Here is a 19,229-nt window from a genome sequence, read left to right on the forward strand (position 1 = left end):
TGACATCTGTCACTAAAATAAAGCATGGATTTGACCCCTTTGACCCCTTATTTTCACACACAGTATGAAGGTAATTATAGTGCATACATCTCCGAAAGCTACCTTGCTACAGGTGGAATAAATGACTGAATTACACCAGCTATCTCACCCCTGTATTATTTGTGTAGTTTAGCTAATTACAAATGTCTTCAGTTCATCTGGTAAACAGACATAACAGACATGTCCAAATACAAAGGGGTAGATATGTAAGCATGTATAAATACATGCAAAATGAGGCTGGATTTGATGACCACTGTCTACACACAGCATAACAGTATCCAGTAGTCAAAAATGTTTTGAACTGTACTAGCAAAACAGTAATACAAAACACAAAGTAGTCAAACAATACACTGAGAATATAGACATTGGAACTCCCAGGGAATATGTGAATGCACATTTGTGTCTCTCATGTTTGAACATGCTGTGCAAGGTTTTCATATGCTACTCAAGGCCCACAGTGAGGAATGGCATATTGCTATTTGATAGGAACCTGCTAAATTCATTATTTTAGGAATGTAAAAAAAAAATTAATATCAATACTGTCCATGAAATTACACTTGCTGAAGACATCAAAAATAAAAAATAAAGCACAATTAAAAAATAAACTGATTAAAATGCATTTAATACATATGAGTCACTGAGACACATTTACATTTTAGCTCCTGCTTTAATGAGGTCACATGAATACTGAAAGCATGGGGATACTTCTAAAACAATTTTCAGAAAGTAGCAAGTTTCACAAGACCAAACACATGTTGCCAGGACATTCTACCTGATGACAAAAGGGTAAAAACTGTATTTCACCTGCGGTCAGCACAGGCCACAGTAATTTACACCACATGCTGCCTCCTTTTTAGGAACTGTGCATATTTTTTTGACCCAAGTTAAATGCCACCTCCTTGTCTTTATTCTGCACCACTGAACGAAGGGTGACAGAGAGAAGCACCACAGCAAGCACATACATGAGCTTTGCAAACCACTGCCAGCCTACAGGACTGTTTCAGATGGTTTGCTCATTTCAGAAAATGAGCTAAACGCTGTCTGACAATCTCTGTCAATTTAGTGGATGAAGGACGTGCAATTTTGGTTTAAAGCCAAGCATTTACATCTCAGAGACCAAAGATGTCAGCTGCTACTGCGAGTGGGTGCAGCATGCTGTCCTTTACAAAATGAGAGATACAGAGTGCTTGTAATGTAAGCGTGTAATATTACATTGTGCACAACAACCATGAAATATCTCAATAATTTGAATTTTTTCCGATGACATGTGAAATGTTACAGTGCTCCACATGTGGAGAAGGTCCCATAGTCATTACTACACAAATATGTAACTGCATTTCTAGCTCTTATAGGTTAGGTAGCTTTCATGCAAAGTTGTCCCCACTTACGAAATGTACAATCACTGTTCTGCTCTTGTTTTTCAGTTCATAACTTTTACATCATAGAAAAGGTGAACAAAAAACTTATGAGGATTTAAAATTTCATTTTAATGTCAATCTTACTCTCCCAAAAGGCACTAGAATGCAGCACTCACCGGTTTCATTAGATTTTTTTCTCCTCAAAAATAGGCATATACCTTATAAGTAGATTTAGGCTACACCCACCTATCAAAAAAAAGATAAACCATTTACTAAAGCTAAAACATGGCCATTATATAAATAATAACCTGTTAAAATACATTGTATAAAGACATTGTACAGCATTTATCATGACTTGAGATCACATCTCAGTCCTTTTATTTCTCAACTCCTTACAGTCTTAATGAGTGTTGACAGCATGTTTTAAATGACAGAAATGTTTTAAATGACAGAATGCTGCTATCTTTATAGTGAAGAATAGTGGTGATTATTTAGTGCTCATTATATTGGTAGACTGATTAGTTTGGTAGAATTAGTATGCACAGTGTATAATGTGACTGTGTAGTTTTTAGGCCGCTCACGGAGTTGTGACCTGTGGCCTACTTTCCAAGAGATGCTGCTATGTTGAACTAATCATGCACACAAGGCACACTGAAAGTGTGTACGTGGCACAAGGCCGTCCCAACGGTGAGGCCTATGATTTCGAGCACTCATATAGCTGTAGAAATCACTCATGTAGCTGTAGTTCAGTATTAGGTTAGTCATGACATGTTTAACCATTTGGGATGATCAGCACAACCAAGGTACCTCAGTTCCTAGAAGCTTCTTTTATAATAAAGGTTTTGTTCTTAGGTGATATAGGGGTTCTCTACCCGGCTGAACTTTCTCCCACTCTGCCTCCCTTGTCAGTGTCTGTGACAAAGAGGAGTTGGGTCAGAGTGTACTCCTTATCAATCTAGAGATACCTTCAGAAGCAATGTTTTTCCAATTAGGCGCCAGACTCTAGGCGATGCAAGGACAGTTATAATTAACCACTCTGGACAGCTCAGGGATGGTATAAGATGTTCTTTGTTCTTTGTTTAGTACAGAAGCAACGCAACAACAACGTGGCACGGACCAGAGTCGTGTACATATATCTAGGTGTGGGTGCGAGAATTACCTAGCCGCACTAGAGACAGACTGAGCGTGAGGACGAGTGTGCAAGGCTTAAGACTCTAAGTGAGACTTAGTGCGTGTAGTACCTGAAGCCGACCTTCATGTATGAAGTCTTGCTGTATTGAAGACCATCAATAAAACCTGTTTCTACCTCATCTTCGACCACGCTCCAGACTGAAGTTCTTTGTGTAACAGTTTATTAGTTAGCCTGCGAGAACATCAATTCACCAAGAGCCAACAACTTGGTGCCGTGACTCGGATCCACGAGGAAAAGGAGAGATCCTGCCAGAAAGTGAAGAGAAGACACTTGCGCGCTTTCAACATCTGTTGATCTTCTCTAACAATTGGTGAGCCCCTTTCCTTACCTTGCTGGGTTCCAGAAAGAACCGAGACATTTACAGAGTACATGTAACACTATAAGTAAAGGCTAACAGTTAGACAAAGAACTGTGAAGATACGTGCCTACAATGAGAGAGCTGTAATCATTGTATGTTTGATGTGTACACGAGGGTGAAAGAAAATTTGCAAACTGCAAAGTGTGTGGTGCACCTTGACTGCAGAGAAAAAGAGTCTGTAGTGACCGGTTAAATGCATAGCTCCTTTGGGAGAGCGCTATAGCGGATATCCTACGAGTAAGGGTACACTGGTGGAAAATTGGCATTTGTATGTGTACGCTTGAATTCGTGGATGCACGTGCCTTGTCACGGAAGATCGCGATATTCCTACAGTTTGAAATAGATCTGTAGAAGCCCGTCAGGGAACGGAAGAGCTGTCTAGACGTTGATGTGTTTTATTTGTTTTATGTGTTTTTGTACTGTCGACAGTGAGCGAGTGAGTGTGTGTGTATATATCTTGTGGTTTACGGTGTTTGGATAAAGAGCTCTATTCAAACAACCGACGGAGTGAAACTCTCCGGGAGGAGGAGAGTAGTGTGTAAAAGACATCTGAGTTTTCCTAGTGAGAGAACTAGCACTGGTGTGACAACAGCCTGAGATTAATGATAATGGCGGGTGCTCAGGGAAACTCTGAACCTGGTGCTGACAAAACGGAGCAGATTCCTACTACTGAGAAGGGTGGGAGAGCTGCGCCCGATGTTGATTTTGAGACAATGGTGGCAATGAGTACGGCGTATTTGCGGTCCACTTTTAAATTGGAACAAGTTGAAAAAGAGATTGAGCAAAAGTATGGGATTGAGCTTGAATCTGGTGGTGTGTGGCCAATTGATGATGTTAAGAAAGCTTGGGGAAAGTCGCAACGTGTGCCTGAAAAAGAAAGAGTGCCATTAACTTTGGTGGTGTTGGGTCAATTGCGGAAAAGATACGAAAAGCAAGTAATTTCGGAGTCTGAGAGGCAATTGAGTCACGAGAAAGAAAATGTCAGGGCGTTGGCTGAGGAGATAAGAGAAAAGAATGTGAAATGCAAGAGGCTAGAAGAGGAGCTGTCGGAGCTCAGAGGCAGACTGAGAGAAAATGGGAAGGAGCAGGAGCCCTACTGCAGGGGCGGAGCTACAGTTGAAAGGGGAGCTCACGCCTGCCCCACTGCTCCTCCCTACAGTGTCTACCCGTATGCGGAAATGGAGGAAGCAGTTCAGTTTGAAAGACGATATGCATTCAGAGCAATGGCAATGGGCGCCTCTAGTGATGATGACGAGGAAAGCACGGTTGTTGCAGATGATTCTGAGCCCAACAGTGAAAGGCGCTTAAGGCCCCTAGTGGTGAAAAGGCACGGGGATCAGATGATCTACGCTCACAAAGCATGCAAGCCAGAAGAAATTGATAAGTGGTCCAAAGGCCTGCAGCATCCACGCAAGGCAGGGATGGAGACTTGGACAACAATTGAGCGTTTGCGTCACATCTATCGCCTGCATCCCAGTGATGGCCTTCAGTTACTGTGTACAGTGCTTAACACTGCTGAAATCACTAGAGTGACTCATGAAGTTGAAACAGCATTGGGAGATGATAGACAGAATTTGGGTAATGCCTGGGAAGCAATTCGTCTGTGGATCCAACGAGCTACAAGAGCAACAACAGATTGGGGAAAAATTGCTGCCTGCATCCAGAAAGCCGGAGAAGCAATTGATGACTACTCAGACCGGTTTTCCAAGCTGTTCCTGAGACATTCTGGAATAGAAGGCCTCAATGAACGGAACATCGGAGGGAATGCGAATGGCCCACTGAAGGCAACATTCATGCAAGGCCTGTTACCTGAAGTGCGGAAGGCGGTCAAGTTGAGCACGCCTGGATGGGAAGATAACCGCACAACATTTGAAGACCTGGTGACAGCAGCAAGAAGAGTGGAAACAGATCTTGAATGCAAGATCCGCAATGTGGCTGCACAGAAGCAGAAGAATCAGAAGGGCAAGACAGGAGCCTGCAGGAAGTGTGGGAAGTACGGACATTGGGCTAGAGAATGCCGCACGGGAAACCGAAAAGGCAACGGTCCACAGCATAAGGATGCTGAAGACAACTTGATGCAGAGATTCAAGAACTTGAGTGGAGACAAAAAGAAAGAACTCCTGGACCTAATTTCGGGAAACGAGTAGCCCCCTCCATGCAACCCCTCGCAGCGGCAATTGAACAACGGAACGACGGACTTCATGTGTGTGCAACAATTAATCGGATAATTGAAATTGATTTCCTTTTGGACACGGGAGCTGAATTGACTGTGATACCCGCTTCACATTTGAATGGATGTGCATTACCTGTGACAAACAAGACACAAATAGCTTGTGGTGCTGGAGGAGAAAGGTTCCTATTAAGACAGACACAACCCCTATCAGTGACAGTGGGACCGGCAGAGATCATCGTCAGTCTGTGGGTTGGAAAGGTGACGCAACCATTACTGGGAATGGATGTATTGCTGCAACTGAACTCCAGTCTGACCTTCTCGGAAGGAAAAGTGACATGGAATTTGAGAAAACTGCAGAAGCCAGAATTGGCACAGCATCCAATCTGGGCACAGGGCAAGAACGACTGTGGCCTCCTGGATATGGAACCTGTCACACTTACTGGGAAACCGCCTCCATGCACACGACAATACCCCATCAGCAGAGAAGCAATAGCAGGGATAAGGCCAATCGTCAATGAGCTTGAAAAACAGGGCATCTTGAAGAAGACTCAAAGTGCATCCAACAGCCCTGTATGGCCTGTGAAGAAAGCCAATGGCACGTGGAGACTGACTGTCGATTATCGGAAGGCGAATGAGACCATTGACAAGCTGACACCGCTTGTGGCAGATCCGTCCATGATCTTCAATACGCTGAAGCCGGAACATCAATGGTTCACTGTGATTGACATGGTGAATGCGTATTGGACAGTGAAATTGTCTCCTGAATCGCAAGACTGGCTGGCCTTCACAGTAGATGGGCAACAATACAAGTGGGAACGGCTGCCTCAGGGCCTGCACAACAGCCCCACTTTGTACCACCAAGCTCTACGAAGACATTTGACCTCAGAGGACGTGCCGTCAATCACGTCTGAAGTGATTCAGTATGTGGACGACATCTTGATTGCGTCAGTGACGGAAGAAGAACACGACAAAGATGTGGCGGCCCTCTTGGATTACCTGTATGGGAAAGGACACAAAGCAAGTTTGGAAAAAGCACAGATTGCACAGCAAGCAGTGGTGTATCTTGGACAAAAGATCTCACAAGGGAAGAGGGAAATCACACAAGATCGAACAGTCGCAATTCGGAACACTCCTGAACCAACAACAGTGAAGGAACTTCGGTCCTTCCTGGGCCTCTGCAATTTCAATAGGGCCTGGGTGGAGTCCTACACTGAAATTGCCCAACCGTTGACTGAAATGCTGAAAGGTCGACGGGAATCAAAAGAGCTCATACAATTGGATGAGAACCAAAAGGAAGCATTTGAAACTTTGAAGAAAGCATTATGCGAATCACCTGCGCTGGGCATCCCGAATACGGAAATGCCATTCACTCTACATGTGAATGAGAGGGATGGATATATGTCTGCTGTTTTGACGCAAGAGCATGGCGGACTGCAAAGGCCAGTAGGGTACTACTCTGCGAAGCTGGACAACGTGGCTCTGGGTTTTGGACCATGCTTGAGGGCTGTTCAAGCAGTCTTCCTGGCAATTCAATCAGTGGCCAGTCTGGTTCTAGATCAGAAGCTGTTTGTGAAGTGCCCCCACGCTGTTCACACTCTGCTGACAATGAGACGTGCGACACAGGTCTCAGCGAGCCGGTGGGGCAATTGGCAAGCAGTATTGGAAGCCCCGAACATTGTCATTCAGAAGGCAACAGTCTCCAACCCATCTACAATGATGAGCGCTGTTGAAATTGAGGAAGATGACCACGTCTGTGAAGACATTGTCGTCACCTTGGAGCAAGATCAACACCTCAGGGAGACACCTCTCCACAATCCGGAGTTGGTGCTGTTCACTGATGGATCTTCGACAGTGGAGGATGGAGTAAGGCATGCAGGATGGGCAGTGACGACTGAGCATGACATTCTGAAGAGAGGCTCAATGGCACCTGGAACGTCAGCACAACAAGCAGAATTGAAGGCCTTGATAGAAGCGTGCAAAATAGCAAAGGACAAAACAGCAAACATATACACTGATTCAAGATATGCTTTTGGGATTGCACATGACTTTGGCCTGTTGTGGAGACAAAGAGGATACATGACAGCTAAAGGAACACCTGTCAAAAATGGTCAATTGGTTAAGGAGCTCATGGATGCAATCCAGCTGCCAAAAGAAGTGGCAGTGTTGAAGGTCAAAGCGCACACGAGACAGAGTACCATGGAAGCGAAAGGCAATGCCTTAGCTGACGAAGCTGCGAAAAGGGCTGCATGGATGGAGGGGGGAGAACAAAGTGAAGACCAAGATGAAGACACTGAAGCTGACACTCCTAGATCACACCTGGCAGTGTGTCAGAACAGTGAACGATTGACGGATGTCAAGGAAATGCAACAGAATGCCAGTAGGGAAGAAAAATGGGGATGGATTGAGCACGGAGCGAAACTCCATGATGACTGCCTGTGGCGACATGGCACGAAGATAGTGGCTCCATCCAGTCTCTTACCATATCTGGCGACTCAGATTCACTCCCTAGGACATGTGGGAGTAGATAAGATGAGATATCGATTTTCACAAACATGGTGGAATTCAAACTTTGCAAGTGTTGCGAGACAAACGGTGCTAGGGTGTGTCACCTGTCAGAAGAACAACGACGACAGGAGAATCAAAGTGCCTGCCAAAAGGACATTGGCACCACCGGGACCGTTTCGACATCTACAGGTGGATTATATTTCACTACCACCTTGCAAGGGTTATCGAGATGTACTGGTGATTGTGGATAAATTTTCCAGGTGGGTGGAAGCGTATCCCACTAGGAGAGGCACTGCAACACACACGGCGAAAACATTGGTGAAAGACATAATCCCTCGATGGGGATTGCCGGATCAGATCGATTCAGACCAAGGAACGCACTTTACAGGAGCTGTTTGTGCGGAGGTTTGTCGAATGCTGGAGATCCAGTGGTCTCTTCATTGTCCGCATCATCCACAATCCTCTGGACAAGTGGAGCGAATGAACAGGACGCTGAAAGAGAGGCTGGCGAAAAAACATCAGGATGGAATTTCATGGCTCGAGGCCCTACCTGCGGTTCTGTGTAGCATGAGAGCGACACACAACAAGGAAACGGGACTGAGCCCCTTTGAGATCATCACTGGAAGGCCTATGTCTTTACCAGGAACAATTGACATGCGCAAGGCTGACATACACTTGACATCAGATGCCTTGATTTCTTATTGCACTGAATTGACTGAAGCAGTTCGAACAGCTGCCCAGCAGGTGGTGGAGGCGTGGAAACAGCCACCTGACGGGGGACATTCTTTAGTACCTGGTCAATGGGTCATGGTTCACAAGCCCCAAAGGTTACCATTGGAAGCGAAATGGGAGGGACCCTATCAGGTGTTATTGGTGACAGACGCTGCAGTCAAGGTGCAGGGGAAGCAGAAATGGATTCATGCAAGTCATTGTAAATTAGCTGAGCCCCCAAAAGAATAGGGAGAGTACAACAGCAGCGCTATGGGAAGAGTCGGAGGGTAGAACTGGAGGCAGTATGTTCCAGGGGTTACCTAAAGACGAAGAAAACATGAAATGACATGTTTCATGCTGTTTCATGTTAATACTTCTCATTGTGTTACGACCCTGCTGGAGGGCCAGACGGGGGAAAGTAGTGGAATTACTGGAATTGACAGTTAGCTAGGACGCTTAAAATGTCATTACGGCTATGATGTGTTGGTCGTTTTCCTGTGTGTTTGTGTGTTTGTGTATCTTTCAGGGTTCTGAGTCCTGGGCAGTCAGAGGTTACAGGAGCTGGCCTGGATCAACCTGTGGATCGAGTGACCCTCCTCCTGAGCTGCGACATCGCCTCGTTTGTCATCGAGAGTGCCTGAGGGACGACGACAGAATCTTCGGGAACATCGTTCAAGATCATCTATGAACTGATATATTGACATTCTGTGTGATAACATCTATGATGAATATGTGGTTTGTTGTGGTGTTTGTGTTGTTTTTGAAAGTTCAAGCACATTATGACAGTCATCATGATACGCACAGGGATAACACATTTCTAGCCATGGCACACAGCTATGCTAGGGCAAAGGGACAAGATTCATGTTGGGTGTGTGGGTTATTGCCAACATCTTCTAACACATATCCATACGTATCAGTTCCATTCACATTAGCCGACTATGCTACAGCATATAATGACACACAAAGCCCCTTCTTTGAGGGAAACGTGACCTTCTATACACGACCAATTCCATCAAGCCCCCCAGAGCGAGTGAAATTGAGTTATGCGCCTGAGGGTATGTTATGTTGGGAAAACAATGGTACGGGTATGTTTTTGGGACGAAGTTCATGTAACTATAGTCTTTCTACTTTAAGACCATGGGAAGCGATGCATTGGCATGGACATTTTGCTGTAATATCCTTGTTCGTTTTAATGCCAAATTTAGGAGCTGAAGACAAAGCCGCTCCAAATGGGACAATGTATGTTTGTGGGAAGCATGCTTATTCATATTTGCCTGCTGAATGGTCAGGATCGTGCTATACGGCATATGTAGTACCAGCTATGCGTATGGTTAACATCAAGCATAGAGGTAAGAGGGACGTGTTCCACAGCACAGAAACTGTTGCTACCCCAACTCAACGTTTCTTTGCTTCATTAGTTCCAACTTATGGTATTACTGTCGCATTAGATGAGATTAGGCAGATGGCTTTTGCCTTAGACAAAATTGCTAATGATACAGCAGGAGCATTGACACTGATAAATCAGGAGCTACATTCAGTGCGTCAAATGACGTTGCAAAACCGCATAGCCTTAGACATTATTCTGGCAGATAAAGGCGGAACATGTGCAGTTTTGAAACAAGAATGTTGCACGTATGTACCAGATGCGTTTGTTAATGTCACCACATATGTACAAGACATTTACGAGCAAGTGGCCCACTTAAAAGCATCTCAGAAGTGGAGCTGGGAGACATGGTTAGGATCTTGGGCGGGAGAATTGTTACCCCAGATCATTCAGATTGTGACACCTTTTATTGTTTTGATTTTGGGCATATGTTTGTTTTTTAAGGGTGTAACCTGCTTGGTCAGCAGAGCTATGACACCTGCACGTGTGGCCCAGATGACAACGACGTTGAACTTGACTGAGACTTCGTTTTTCTATTAGCTTTCCTTTCCTTTTATTAATGCTAGAAACGCAAGATGCCTATGCTCTTGGAAGTATAAGATTCGCTTCGCTTATATATATAATCACTTTATCTATCACATATAATCACTTTCCTTTTTTGTGATCATTGATGAGTTTGGGAATGATCAGACGGGGGACTGAAGAATAGTGGTGATTATTTAGTGCTCATTATATTGGTAGACTGATTAGTTTGGTAGAATTAGTATGCACAGTGTATAATGTGACTGTGTAGTTTTTAGGCCGCTCACGGAGTTGTGACCTGTGGCCTACTTTCCAAGAGATGCTGCTATGTTGAACTAATCATGCACACAAGGCACACTGAAAGTGTGTACGTGGCACAAGGCCGTCCCAACGGTGAGGCCTATGATTTCGAGCACTCATATAGCTGTAGAAATCACTCATGTAGCTGTAGTTCAGTATTAGGTTAGTCATGACATGTTTAACCATTTGGGATGATCAGCACAACCAAGGTACCTCAGTTCCTAGAAGCTTCTTTTATAATAAAGGTTTTGTTCTTAGGTGATATAGGGGTTCTCTACCCGGCTGAACTTTCTCCCACTCTGCCTCCCTTGTCAGTGTCTGTGACAAAGAGGAGTTGGGTCAGAGTGTACTCCTTATCAATCTAGAGATACCTTCAGAAGCAATGTTTTTCCAATTAGGCGCCAGACTCTAGGCGATGCAAGGACAGTTATAATTAACCACTCTGGACAGCTCAGGGATGGTATAAGATGTTCTTTGTTCTTTGTTTAGTACAGAAGCAACGCAACAACAACGTGGCACGGACCAGAGTCGTGTACATATATCTAGGTGTGGGTGCGAGAATTACCTAGCCGCACTAGAGACAGACTGAGCGTGAGGACGAGTGTGCAAGGCTTAAGACTCTAAGTGAGACTTAGTGCGTGTAGTACCTGAAGCCGACCTTCATGTATGAAGTCTTGCTGTATTGAAGACCATCAATAAAACCTGTTTCTACCTCATCTTCGACCACGCTCCAGACTGAAGTTCTTTGTGTAACAGTTTATTAGTTAGCCTGCGAGAACATCAATTCACCAAGAGCCAACAATAGTTATTCTTACTTGAAGGATGTGGGGTACCATTCCTGTACCAATGGAACTGAAGCCTGCACTGTTAGATATGCATCACTTTGTTCTGACAAAAACCCTGGTGTATAAAACCATTAATATATTGGTCTTAAATAAACCAACTAATGAAATAAGTCTTCAAGTTTTTTTCTGTTTTATTCCTTCAGTAAACCCCCCCCCCTGGAACATCAAATGTCAAATGTGGCTATCAAAAGACTTAGCATCATCACATCTTCATTATTTCCACCATCTATTCTCATCAGATACACGTCTGGAGATGACATCTCATTTAACCTCATAGGAAAACTAAAAGTGTTCCTGAACTTCAGGCATCTGCCTCTGCTCCACTTAAATGTCATGCGCTGACCTCTGCTGGACCATACCAGCATGTCTCATGTCATGGTGCAAAAGGCTAATGTAGTAGTCTAACAAACTTCTACATGCTATGTCATTAGATTAGTAACTGAAGATAAATTTAGCTGTTAGCTCATCTCTCTTCCATTGCCCACGTCTTCCTCGGCATCCTCATACTGGATGTATAAGCAAACAGCTCCGACAGTGCGATTTCTGTGTCACTGTGTTACAGTGTGAGTTAATTCTCCTTGCGGTTAGGCTAGTTAACCAAAATGCACAACCAGAGGGAATTTCAAAGACCTTCATTTTGGAAGGAAAACAGTGTCTTTATGGCAAGTGAATTAAACTGTGGCAGGTAAGCTAAGTTGTTTGGTTCCTTGATTATATTTCCTGTCTGCAGTGATGATCAGTTTAAACCAAGTGCCAATAGCCACCCTTGCAGGCCAGTGCCCTGCTTTTAAGCTTTACATCACTAGATTTAATGTCCTTGAAATTTAATACACCATTGAAATCTTCATTTAAAAAAGCAATATTTTTACATACATGACAGGGTACACCAAAAGGCTTTTTTTTTCTTTCCATGTCTATGACACATGATACTCATATTGTAAAAGCAGATTTAATATCACTCTGCCTATGAAGTCTTGTACAGATATGGTATACATCTGCGAAAAATATCTTCATTCAGCACAACGTAAGCAGCCATCATCAGAAAAACAGGTATAAGACATAAACAGGTACACACAGAGATGCATTGGCAGGTGCTAAAGACTCAGTGGGAGGGAGGGGGTGTTAAAAGGGGAAGAACATGTGGAGTTGAAGATGAGAGAAAACAACTCAAACACATTTCTTCAAGACCTTTAAGCCCCCTGTTTATGCCTATTTTGTTTATACCAGAGATGCATCCACAGCTTCCTAGATCATTCAAGCACTCGTACCGAAACAGCTCAATATTTACAGTATGTGCTGTGTAAAGCTTTACTTAGGCCCTGATCCAGTCACAGCAGAATGTTTACTGCTGGTGCTGAATAAAGCTTTACTTAGGCCCAGATTCAATCTAACCACAACACATTTACAGTAGGAGCTCAATAAGGTTTTGCTCAGGCCCTGATTCAATATAACAGCAGAGCATTTGCTATAGGTGCTCAGTAAAGCCTCGAATTGGCCCAGATTCAATCTCACAGCAATGAGTGTGCCGTTGCTGCTGAGTACAGCTTTCCTTAGGCCAACTCAATCTAACCACAATGTGTTTACAATTGGTGCTGAGTAGAGCTTTCCTTTGGCCAACTCAATCCAAATACAATGTGTTTACAGTAGATGCTGAGCAGAGTTTTACTTGGGCCCTGATTTAAGCAAGGCACAAAGTTATTTTCTTTAGCCACAAGTGATGAATTTAAGCAAATGTTACACTCTCTCACCCATAATGGGTTCGCTGGTCACTTAAAGTTACCCAGAACTGTTCAGAAACAAGCACTCCACCCAAAAGCAATAATGTGAAATTTGATTCATTTCTAAACAAAATAAACAGCATTTTGAATCAAACCTAGTGTGATCATCATGTGATGTGTCAGGGCTAATGTATGTTGGAACTATTTATCCATATTTACACTCAACTCAGTGCGAGATGCTTCACTGCATTATAAATTGTGACATGTGTTCCGCAATATACGCTGGAGAGAGCGCTCTACTCAAAATCACACCCTACAAATCCTGCAACGGTAACAGAAGACGCTATTGAGAGAGAAGTGACTACTTAAACATCGTGCAAAGTTTCTTGCACCATTATATACATTCAAAAAGAATCTAGTGTTCTCCAAAGCAAGATGGACAATTTAGAGATCATGCTGCCACCTCATATTAAATCATTCCCATTGATGAAAAAAGCCAAATCAACACATTTGTGAATAGCTGCATTACCATGAGACACTGCTAATTTCATCATGCCTTTCAGTTCTGAGCTAGCAAGACTGATTAAAATTAGTGGGAAAGAAGACAGACTTCTTAGACATTAAACAACACGTCAAATTATATTTCTCTGGAGTGCCTCGTTAAACCTAGGATTGAGTTTGGCAAATGCATGCTCTCAAACACTTCCAGACTGCTTGTGTATCTTTGTGAGCATCGACTTCAGTCCTAGTTTACTATACTCCCCTGCAGGTTTTAAAACATATATACTACTGCACCAGCATTATTTAGCCGTGATAAAGTTGCAACCATTAAATGTTTTCGTCATTGCTGACTGTGCCATCGTTTGTACCCTACCAGGATAAATCACACTTTAAATTTGTGCAAATGAGGATCATTTTTAGGCCAAAGAACCAAGTGAATACAGCAGTCATAGGTTGCAGTGGAGCAGATTCTAGCATAGGAGAGTAAAACAGAGTATAGTAGAGTATAGTAGAGCAGAATAGAGTAGATAAGAGCAGAGTACAATACAACAGAGCAGAGCAGAGTAGAGTATAGTGTAGACTGGAGCATGCTCAGCTACCTTACTCATGCCTGCCCCTGTGAAAAGCCCAGGCTCTAGTCTGGCTTACAAAGACAGACTTCCTGGAGGGACTGCGGCAGCCATCCACTGTTTTCCCTTTACCGAGACACCTGTGACTGTTTTTGTTGTTGGGTTTAGTCTTTGTCTGTTTTTTGGCAATGCCGTCTCATTTGACACACAGTTTCCCTCAAAGGGAATTCTCTTAACTGACAATGCTGTTTGTGTGTCTATAGCAGAGACCGACTGCAGAACGGAACCAACCAAATCAGTTAGAATTATATTGTGACTGGAACATTTAAAAGTGACTGTATATCTTTTCAGGTTACTGCACAAAATAGGTAGACATTCTTTTCCTTTCTCTCTGTGTATGCTTTATTTGTACCTCCTTTATACCCCCACAAGGAGGTTACTTAAACAAACCTGGGAAGCTTTGTCACAGACTGTTCCGCTAGTCGAGGTGTATATCATGAGCCATGCTGACCAGTAAGATCAAATCAAAGACATACATACATTTGCAGGTCAGAAGCGGAGAGGTTAGTTACTCTCTTTCAGCCCTTACCTTTTCCTGTGGACTGGCTGGTGCTGTTGGAGGGGTCCTTCTTCTTGCTCTGCTCTCCTGGCTCATCCGGCTTCTCCATGGTCCTGGCCCTTCCAGAGCTGCTTTTCCATTTTCCAAAGGACTTTGCCACAATCGCTTTGTCTGCTCCTTTCATTGTTTTCTGTAAAACACATTTCCAGCATGACTTACATCCCCAGGTTTATCCCCTTTTCTCTGGCTCGAAATAAACCTGCACTCATCCTGCCCGGACTGTATCAAGGGCTGAATTCTCTGCAACGCTGGAGAACAGGAATATATTACCATTTGCTGTTTAATTAATAACAAATATATTTAGACTGATTTATTGAATATACTCTGTCCATTTCAAAGTGTGCTTTTTAAAATTACAGTAGTTACAGTGTGAAAATGAAGGCCATATTTCTGAAGCTCATTCCCCCCCTACCAAAAAAAGATGATTATATTGTACCAAGCAAAACGTACTCTACATACTCAACACACCATGACATATCATCTAATCATGTGAGAAGTGTATTACTCAAGCTGTTTATTTACACTGTCTTTTTTCTGTTAAATTAAACTGTACCCCCTGAGTCAAAGTGCCACAGTAATCTCCATCCTATTCCCCCCTTCCCATTGAGAGGATCTGCATTCTCTTCAGCTTTGGAACAGCACATCCTGATTGCGCTCGTGTGTTTGATCAAATGCATTGTGAAATTCACTGTCAGTTTTCACTTTTGTGGCCGTTTCGACACCGACGACGGCACACTTGTGCAAATAATATAAACGCTCAGATTGTGAAAAGGTAAATGTTCGGGGGGAAGAACGAATGAAACAAACCATATTTTCCTCTATAATTAAGCCCAAAGGAAATAAAAATAACACGTTGTGTCATAATTGGGTGTTGTACAGTCCACAAATACAATTACAAGGCTCACAAGGATTAGCTGTAGTGTATACCTAGTTATCTATTTCTGAGTGCCAGACAGCTAGCAGTGGGCAACTAAATTTCAAAAGCTGGCAAATCCAGTTGTCTCCTAAATACAGAAAGTACTTAAATCCAGAGCTAACACAAGAAAAAGACGGATAAAGGACGCTCTGCATATCACCAAAAAGCTTGTGCACTTTTCAGAATCACTGGCTAGGTTAAACAAATATGCTAAGTAGAGATCAAAACAATCCTTTGATCTGCAGCCTAGTTTCCAGAGGAATGGCTTGGCTGTTGTTGTAAATAACTTGTATAAATCTCTACTGTTTGCCTTCAGGTAATATCAAGAGTGCCAGGGATTCACAGGGAAATATCTTGTGGTTAGAAAATAGATCAGATAAAAGCATAGAAATATTCTAGCTATGCCATGATGTTTCCTTTTCTGCGTTGAATGGAATTGACTTCTAGTGTCAGATGAAGGTAAGACTCTTATGTCAAATTCAAGTTTTGAATAGGTTGAGAGGTCCAATCGATTTAGCGTTGCCAACAATGCCTTTCATTTAGAATATTATATTCTTATGGATTTTCAGTCACATTGCAAAAAAAAAAACTGCCTCACATTATTCAGAATATCTCAGTGCAAATTATGCAGTAACACCACTATGCAACATAAATACAGCTTCATTTTTGTATTTATTGTGAATTCTATCCCAAACCATTAAACAATTAGATTTTCTAGGAAAAGTATATGCACATGTACATAAATATATCTAAGATTTAATTCTGTTTTACTATATTTTTGTTTTGTAAAAAAAAAGAACCTACCTCTAGCATCCCAGCCAGCTCAAACACAGTGTAAAACATTGTCAAACTTCATACAAAACAGGCTTGAAGAACCAGAATGCAGGAGCTATGCAACTTGCTGACTAACTTTGCTCTCTGTTTTGATCGACTACACAAAGAAAAACGCTGTCTATTCAAAACACACAGCATAACTCTTTTCACAGAGGAGGGCAGTGAACAAATGCCCCATGTCCTGAGCTGCGGTCATTCTCCCATGAGCCTCTCTGAGGCCTGCAGGGCCTGGGACCGACTGACACCGTGTGCAGGGACAACAGGCAACTTTTGTGCACTTCATCATCTTCCAGAAAAAAAGTTTCCCCGCCCCTTGCCCCCCCCCCCCCCAGCTTGGACAGTGTGCTTTTTCATCTGGGCAGCTGGCAGTTGTGTGTACCTCTGTTTTTTCCTCTTTTCAGACAAGGGGAGAAGCAAGTTCTGTTGGCATTTTGTTTTGTGGGACTGCGCTGGTGATAAAGAGGGCAATGGTTTTTTTTTTTTTTGTAATCTGAATCAACAGGAAGCTTCACGTCAATGCTGTAAACAATTACACGCATTAAGACTTACAATACATTAACTGCTGCAAATAATTGCATGGTGCAGAGTAGCATGTATGTTATTTACAATTGTTGTAGCAGCGCAATTCAGAATTAAAATGGCATTTTGGCAGAACTCTCACTCTGCAAAGCACACACAACAAAACACAAAAAAAACATGCTTTCATCACTACCCCAAGAGACCCCACTGCCTGTGTGAGCACATTTTGTCCTTCGTTTCAGATTTAGGTGACCACTTCCAGTTTCTGCGGTAAGGTTATACAGAGCACAGTAATACTGGTTAGCTGCATTGTATTGGCAAGCAATTAAGTGTCACCTCCGGTGTCTGTCTCTTCGCTTGTGCGCCTTTTCCTAAAAATTTCCATTTGAGCGCTGCAGTACGTACAGATTCACACGAAAGGCACTAAACAAATCTATTATGTAGACCTTCCAAGAACATTTCTTGCAAAATGTAATAATGCACCCAGCTTATGAAGTGGTGTTTCTAGTAACTGTGATCAAAGTTGCATTATAGTCACATAAAATATAAAAAGTATAAAATCTAGAGTTTTGGTGTTCCCACAACATACAGTGCTAGAGTGACTTTCAAACAAAACTGTTGCACTACATTTTGTCCGTGTTGCAGCTTTTAAGAATGAAAAAATATTCTGACCATTTCTGCAATGTGCCAAAAGGATTTTATGATATTTATGTGCATTGACATTAAGAGTTTTCATGCTGACCCTGTGGTAAAATTGGGGCAAGAACATAAGCAGTGGCTACACCAAAAAAGGAAGAAAATCTGTCAAATCACCTGAATTTTTTCAATACTATTCTGTGACAACAAAATTACTCTCCACTTTTCAAGAATAACTTACTGCAGTGCCTCCTACTGGTCCACCAATAACATTTCTATCGCAAATGTTCTTCCCCACTGACTTCAAAGCACTGATCGGGTCAAGTCTTGTCTTTAGTATTGTGATGACTAACGGTCTACAGTCTACTCATGCTACTCTTGCTGTATTGACAAATCTTTTTAGAAATGGATCTGAGTAGCGCAATAATGGCTCTACATCTATACTTTGTTATAACTGTCCAAACACAAACAAGTGTACCAAAACAAGGCATTAAAGGTGTTCAAATATGATTATTTATTCAATTAACTAAAAAAAATTCTGAACATGCATGTAAGCACATCCCTCACTTGGAAAACCTTCCTCAGTGAGATTAGTCTGCCTAGCCATAGGCAGACATATACTTAATGTGAGGATTACTAATACTAACTTTTCATTGTAAAAAATATTCTTTTCATTTAAATTAGGGATATGTTAAGAAGGATTTAAAAATGAATTTTGTGTCTGAGTAATTATTTAAGAAAAAAAAGTATGTGAAACCTAATGAAAACTAGTGAATGAGTATGAGTATTTTTTACTTTCAATGATTAAACAAATTCAATTTATCATGTCATTTCAATTGGTTGTGAAACTATGTTGTGCTCAAAGCTCCACATGCTATCATACTGAATAACATGCTAAGGTTTCTTCTTTCTCACAGAAATATAACTTCACCACTTACAGAAAATGGATATAAGGTAAAATTCCACCCTTGCAGTGTTAGCGTTTGATGTGCTAGATAGACTGCTGACAGTATGTAAAATAAATATGTTGAGTGAAAGTCCAATGAGTAGTATTTATTTATTCATTAAGCTCATTATGACAATGTTAAGAAGATTCCACACATAGTGTCTGAATGTAGGTGACCAGAATGCTGTCACAGAACAAAATGCAAGATATGACCAAACCAAAATTATTCCACAACATTATGATATAATGTGGGTTTTATGGTTTGTTTGCTTAACACAAAGCCCAGAACTGATGCAGTGTCTCATGCATGTATCGCAAAAGAACATTTCAGCAAGTAAGTTGCACTCAGTTATCTTGGCAAGGGAAAAGAAAGACCAGAAAATCTGCCTACATCGCACAAGGTATTATGACTGCAAATTATTACTGTTTACACTTATTACATCTCCCTAAAGAAAATGTAATTCGCATGAATTCATTTAGAAAGAATTGATTAATCAGTTGGGCCTGAGTACACTGTGCCAGCTGGAGGTTGCTTCTTATGTACGTCAAATACTGAACAAAGGTTGACAATGGGGGGGAATTTC

The 19,229-nt window shown here is 42.3% G+C and overlaps 1 protein-coding gene across 1 annotated transcript in view; it reads right to left on the reverse strand.

The window, feature by feature from the left end:
- Window positions 1-16,587, reverse strand: part of st18 (ST18 C2H2C-type zinc finger transcription factor) — an 85,461-nt gene extending 68,874 nt beyond the window's left edge. Inside the window, exons 1-2 of the mRNA XM_036518801.1 lie at window positions 16,515-16,587; window positions 14,765-14,924 (exon numbers count right to left, since the gene is read on the reverse strand). Coding sequence (XP_036374694.1) covers window positions 14,765-14,924; window positions 16,515-16,553 — 199 coding nt within the window. The 5' untranslated portion in view covers window positions 16,554-16,587. The remainder of the gene's footprint in view (window positions 1-14,764; window positions 14,925-16,514) is intronic.
- Window positions 16,588-19,229: the final 2,642 nt, after the last annotated feature.

This window comes from Megalops cyprinoides, chromosome 24, assembly GCF_013368585.1.
Source record: "Megalops cyprinoides isolate fMegCyp1 chromosome 24, fMegCyp1.pri, whole genome shotgun sequence".
Lineage (NCBI taxonomy): Eukaryota > Metazoa > Chordata > Actinopteri > Elopiformes > Megalopidae > Megalops > Megalops cyprinoides.